We start from the raw sequence: 5,959 nt of genomic DNA on the forward strand, positions 1-5,959 counted from the left end.
GCTCGTATATATATGCTTGCATGTATATGTAGATTTGTATATATTCAATAGCGCATAATTTTTGACACCATATTAGCATTAGTAATTTGTATATTGTGAAAAGGATGACGATTCTTCTATAGAGCTGCCGCGTGCGCTTCACTTATTTATCTTGATCGCTTACCAACTGCTTGGTTTTCACCTGTCGAGTAACATGATATGTGGCAACTGTCTCATCCACACATTGGCAGTACGGTACTTTCAACTAATGTGGGCCGACGATTCTCACTAAATTTGCTCAACTTTTTCTCTATCTTCTCAGCGTTGTCCGACTGATGCTACAGTATTTGAAGGAAAATAATCTACTAAGAACATTCACAGCCCTAAGGGTATGTGTTGTGCTACACATTCTGCATCTTGCGGAGATTTTCGTGGAAACTTCGAGGATTGAAGATTTTATATTTTGATCCAGTTCTATTCGCAGCTCTTTTTCCGCTCCATCTTGCGCTACGTTACATAGTGCTGTGCAAAGCTCGTTGGATTACTCAACTTCAATTCGCCCTTTGTCGAGAGTACTGAACTGCTTCCCCGCATTCACCATCAGGAAGAAACAGGGATAAACCTCAACACAGTGGACAGTGTGGAATCATTCACAACCGATATTCGATTAGGTCACTGGGATAATGTTTTGAACGCCGTACAGACACTTCGATTGCCTGATAAAAAGCTATTTGGCCTGTACGAACAAATAGTACTCGAACTCATAGAACTTCGAGAGTTGGGTGCGGCTCGATCCCTTCTGCGTCAGACTGATCCCATGATACTGATGAAAGCTGCACAACCAGATAGGTGTGTGTGCTGTGTTAGCTTTGAAAAGTTTTTATATAGTGTTCGTCAGGACCAGCCCGAGTATGTTTCGGATAAAACGAGTCTGCTTGTATACAACAAACAAACTGAGCGTTTTACGAAGCCCTTCCCATATATATTTGACGCTTGTCTTCCAATCCGTGTTTACATTGACCATATCGGTCCTCCCGTATTTTGGTATGCTTTTCGACGCCTAGTCCCGCGTGTGTGTGCATCTATTTGCTTGTGAGACACTCATCGATATGTTAAAAATAGCAAATGTGCTTCCACGCACTGACGCATAAACAATTATTTGTTGTAGTATTGCAGAGTAAACTAGTTTCTCGAATTCTTAATTGCATGTGCCACAAACGACTCATTTTTCAAGGTTTTCTGCTCGTTTTCTGAAGATATGTACATTTAGAGAGTATATTGGCTAGGCCTTATTTCGACGCACGAGAAGCTTACCCCGACGGTGTAACGAAAGAGAAAAGGAGAACACAGATATCAAATGAGCTGGCCACGGAAGTCATCGTTGTACCACCCTCCCGCATGCTGTCGTTGCTGAGTCAGTCCGTAAAGTGGCAGCACTCCCAGGTATACGGCCCAGCTTTGGTATAAGATTTAGCTTGTGTAGCATCATAGCTTTCAAGTGAGTTTTTAAGATCGGTTATTCCACGCGAATGCCACTTACCGCATACTGTCGCGAAACCTTGTAGTATGCAGTAGTAATCTATTTTCAACAGTGACCTATACCTTTTAAGCCTCTCAAGTAGCTTGTTGTATAGAGCTTGTGCCTACATGACGAATACTATCAAATTAAATTTCTATGGCGCATACTTTCTGAAGTGGCCACTCATTCGGCGCTTCCTCGTGTTTTTAGGGTATTTTGCCTCCTGATACACACATAGACCTGTTCAGGGGGAAGGCTGTGGTCACGGAAGCTGAAGCGGAAACTTTCCCGACTCAGAAAGTGAAGACTATAAAGGTACGAATGTTTGCTTTCCGTCGAAGTGTGCATCTTTTCGTAAATTGGTTGCTCTACTGCTTAATTGGGATACTGAATCATGGCTTACTTTTACACTATTTTAAGACTGCCGCACATTTTGATCCTCAATACAGTTCGGGAGCAAATCACATCCAGAATGTGCTGTGTTTAGTCCTGACGGCCAATACCTGATAACGGGTAGTGTGGACGGTTTTATAGAGATCTGGAACTATCACACAGGCAAAATTCGAAAGGATTTGACCTTCCAGGTAAGTGCTTGAAAATTATGTGTTTTGTACGGATCTCGAGTGAGTATTTCTTAGTCTTGAGTCTTCAAATGTGTGAAGGTGTCATCAGCTATCGTAGTACAGATTTATTAAGCTGTATCAAGTCGATTGCTATCTTCAAGCTCTTATTCTTGGCATAGGTGGCCATTTGCGATATGCCCCATCCGACACATTTTAATCACAGCAAGGTCATATGGGGATCAAGTGTCGAAGTCGAAAATTAGATGTACTTGCAAATTATTGAATGTCTGCCTCGTAAGCAATTATGTCTCCCGAGTATTCTGATTCTTTTGACTAAACAGGGCACTAATCATACGCTTGCACGCACATACTCCGTATGCATTTGGGCTTATCAGAACGAAGACAGGTTTATGATGATGGACAAATCAGTACTTTCCATTGCATATAGTCGCGACAGTGATATGCTGGCCACAGCGTCAGTCGACGGCAAGATATACATATGGAAGATTGAGACAGGTCAGCTATTAAAAAAGTTTGAACACGCGCACGGACAAGGAATTACTTGCGTCCGGTTTAATCGGGATAGCAGTCACATTGCCAGTGCCTCTTTCGATGGAACTATAAGGTGTGTACTATGGTGCACAGAATTCGGGTCTTAAGAGTTGACACTGTACTGACATCGGACTTTATCCCATGCAGTGATGCACTGTCGGGAAGAGTTAGCGTAGTCGTGATCGTGAGGCCAGGTACAGTTGCTGCTGGGATGTCAAATTTCTCTTTCAAAAACTGACCTCGTTGTACAACACAGGATACACGGTCTAAAGTCAGGCAAACTCATGAAAGAATTCAGAGGGCACACGTCATTTGTCAATCACTTCAGTTACTCTCAAGATTACAGTCAGATCTACAGCTCCAGCAGTGATGGTTCCGTGAAGGTAGGTATTTCTGGATTCAATATGCCTTACCTTGACATTTGTAGGTAAAGCATCTGTTTTATTCGCCATCGCCTACTAATTGTGACAGTTCAGATTCTCTATTTATTTTTGAGTATGTTTGGAGCAGTTGCTTATTACCATAGTACTCGGCGGTGTGCATTTGTCTACAAAAGATTGTCTACCGATCTTGTTTATAAACAAGAAAGTTCCTGACTTGTACAATCTGTGCAATCCACAGGCGTGGGATATAAAAACGGCGACTTGTGTGATGACGTATCAACAAGTGTTCGGCCACACGGAGATCGCGGTCAACTCCGCTCACTTTCTGCCGAAAGAGCCCGCGCACTTTCTTGTATGCAACAAGAGCCCCACATTGTACATCCTAAATAAAGCGGGACAGGTATGTATGTTGATGCATCAAGCTATGTCGAACTTTACCACCCGATTCCGTATCTGGATTGACACAGTTCCCTCCTGACACTGCAAGGCTTCAATGATAGTATCTTCATCAGCAATAACTAATCTTTACATTTATATCCCTCAACTCGCAGCTGGTGAAAACGATGACACATGGTAAGGGGCCCTCAGCCGCGTTTGTGGCGTGTGAGGTGTCGCCGCGCGGTGACTTTGTACATGCACTGGCCGAGGACAAGAGCTTATACTGCTTCAGTCTGGACACAGGCAGGCTCGAGCAGTCGCTGCCAGTGGCAACCAAAGATGTGATCGGTTTAGCCTGCCATCCCCAGCAGAACATATTCGCCACGTGCTCGGAAGAAGGGAATCTCAAACTTTGGAAACCCTGATTTGTATTTGATACGGTAACAAAGATCATCTCCGCCGTAATAGCCTGTGTGGTTTCAAATTTCTGTGTTCCAATCAAGGAAATATTCATACATGGTGCTCAGTACTTTCAGTGCAATCGATATTGGATTCTTCAAGCGTATTTCGAGTGGACAATCCGGACGGTTTGGCCTTCTGTTGTTGCTGCTCTGACTGCACAAACGCCATTGTGGTGGTAATGGTGACTTCGGGCTGGGCTGTATCGTCGGGTTGGAAAACGAAGTCGCGGGCACATTTCGGGTCAAGTTCGTCTGCAAAAAAATATGTTAAATTTAGTGCGATCAACTGGTGGTGTGGCAACCCGGTTACCGAGATCAGACAGAAAGATTAACACATGTAAGCCGATTTTCACATGCGAAAAAAAAATGGGTTGTCCCGCATACTACTTTTTGCTTCAACCGTTTATATAAAATTGGCTTATATTAAAACCATCTGCGTTCAGAAGCGCCAACGAAATATGGTATAGAGACTACGAGTGCATACATATGCATGTAGGAAAGCAACACCTTTTAATCTTTATCCATCTAAGGCACACTGGCATATACACGTTTTATGTTTTCAGCAGTAGTGAGCGTTGACTACTATTTCGTATACTGTATACACATGTGTAAAACCGTAAGCAACCAACTTAAAATGAGAACGTTAGAGAGCGATGATACAAGAGTTAAAGCGTGTGATATCATGCCAGTGCTTTCGGATATGCAAATTATAATCATTGTTTTAGCACACGCACGCGCGTGCATAGATATTGCGGAACATAATTCAATTGCACAGAAGATATTTTACGTGAAACCATGAAACATACATACATTGTATAAATCGGAACAGCGAGAAGTATGAATCTAGCAGGAAGGCGCTTCCGAGCCCCAGAATCAAGGTAAAGTGGATGATGTATGCGCCTGGTTGCACGGATCCCCAGATTAGTGTGCCATATACCACAATCAAGTCTAGGTAGAGAAAGCGTCGGATCTGATTGCAGTCGGAAAATTGAGCGCTGGCGTGTCGTGACATGTACGCATAGTAAATCCAAAAGAAAAGACAAATAAAATCTACTATCACCACTGGCGCATAGCGGAAAGTGCCGTTCTTCAACAGAAATTGTATCAGAAACCGGGCGATATTAGCTACGATATAAGCGGCTCCTATACAGAGCACGGTGTTCCTGTATATATTCTTTGGTGCTGTGCTGAAGCCGGAATTGCGAAATAGCTCAGCCATCTGCCGCTGCCGGCCTACGACGGCTGAAAACCACAGGAATAAAGAGAAGCTCAGAACGGAGTCCAATACCGCCCTCTTGGCTCCACTGTGCGTCAGTCCGAGTACACGGGTCATGATTTGCAGCCAAGCGACGGGAACAACGAGCATGAACCCGAAATGAATCTGGAAGATATGCATCAGACCTCTATTGACCACTACTGGGTGAGAATTTAAACGATACGCCACTCTTCCGCTCCAAAAAATTACAAGCAAAGTAACTGCACCTGCAAATGTTGCGAGCGTAATTGTGAGTACATTCCTACACTTCCAATCATGGATAGTGGCAAAGTACATCACGAGACCAACAGTTAGATATACAGCAGAACATGTGGGGAAGATTAACATCCAGAACAAGCGGCTAGCGTAGGAATTATAGTCCCTCCAAGTTGCAGTGCGCTCTCGCTTTTTCCGTTCCAAATCTCGACAATAAGTACTTGCTGGCGTGTCTTCGGCAGCCACTGTAGCTCCTCCAGTAGATAAAAACTATTAAATAATGCACCGTGTGAGTGAGTATGAGGGATTTTAACCAGTTCTGTGAGTAAAACTTCTTTGGCGCGCAAATGGAAATTCAACTACAAACAGAAAGTTGAACTAAGACTACAATACATGCTCAACAGTACACACATTTAAAAAAGAGGGAACAAGACCGGCTAAAAATTGGTAGATTAAAATACTCGTTTATACAATTCTACCTACAGTCACTACGCGCTTGTCTTTTATATTATATTATATTATATTATATTATATTATACTATATTATATTATACTATATTAGATTACATTATATTACATTATATTAGATTATATTATACTATATCATGTTATTTTATATTATATTATATTATAGTATACTATATACATATAAA

At 42.5% G+C, this 5,959-nt stretch overlaps 2 protein-coding genes across 2 annotated transcripts; one reads left to right on the forward strand and one right to left on the reverse strand.

The window, feature by feature from the left end:
• Positions 1–499: 499 nt before the first annotated feature.
• On the forward strand, positions 500–4,269 carry SARC_12071 (WD40 repeat-containing protein SMU1; the record flags this gene model as incomplete). The annotated part of the gene is made up of 8 exons (XM_014293828.1): positions 500–828; positions 1,236–1,422; positions 1,709–1,813; positions 1,948–2,082; positions 2,457–2,686; positions 2,870–2,996; positions 3,235–3,396; positions 3,548–4,269. Coding segments are annotated over 8 exons (1,527 nt in total), but the record flags the coding sequence as incomplete, so codon positions are not given.
• SARC_12072 (hypothetical protein) lies at positions 3,885–4,087 on the reverse strand (the record flags this gene model as incomplete). Its single annotated transcript, XM_014293829.1, has 1 exon — positions 3,885–4,087. A coding segment is annotated over one exon (203 nt), but the record flags the coding sequence as incomplete, so codon positions are not given.
• Positions 4,270–5,959: the final 1,690 nt, after the last annotated feature.

Source organism: Sphaeroforma arctica (genome assembly GCF_001186125.1).
Source record: "Sphaeroforma arctica JP610 unplaced genomic scaffold supercont1.2051, whole genome shotgun sequence".
Lineage (NCBI taxonomy): Eukaryota > Ichthyosporea > Ichthyophonida > Sphaeroforma > Sphaeroforma arctica.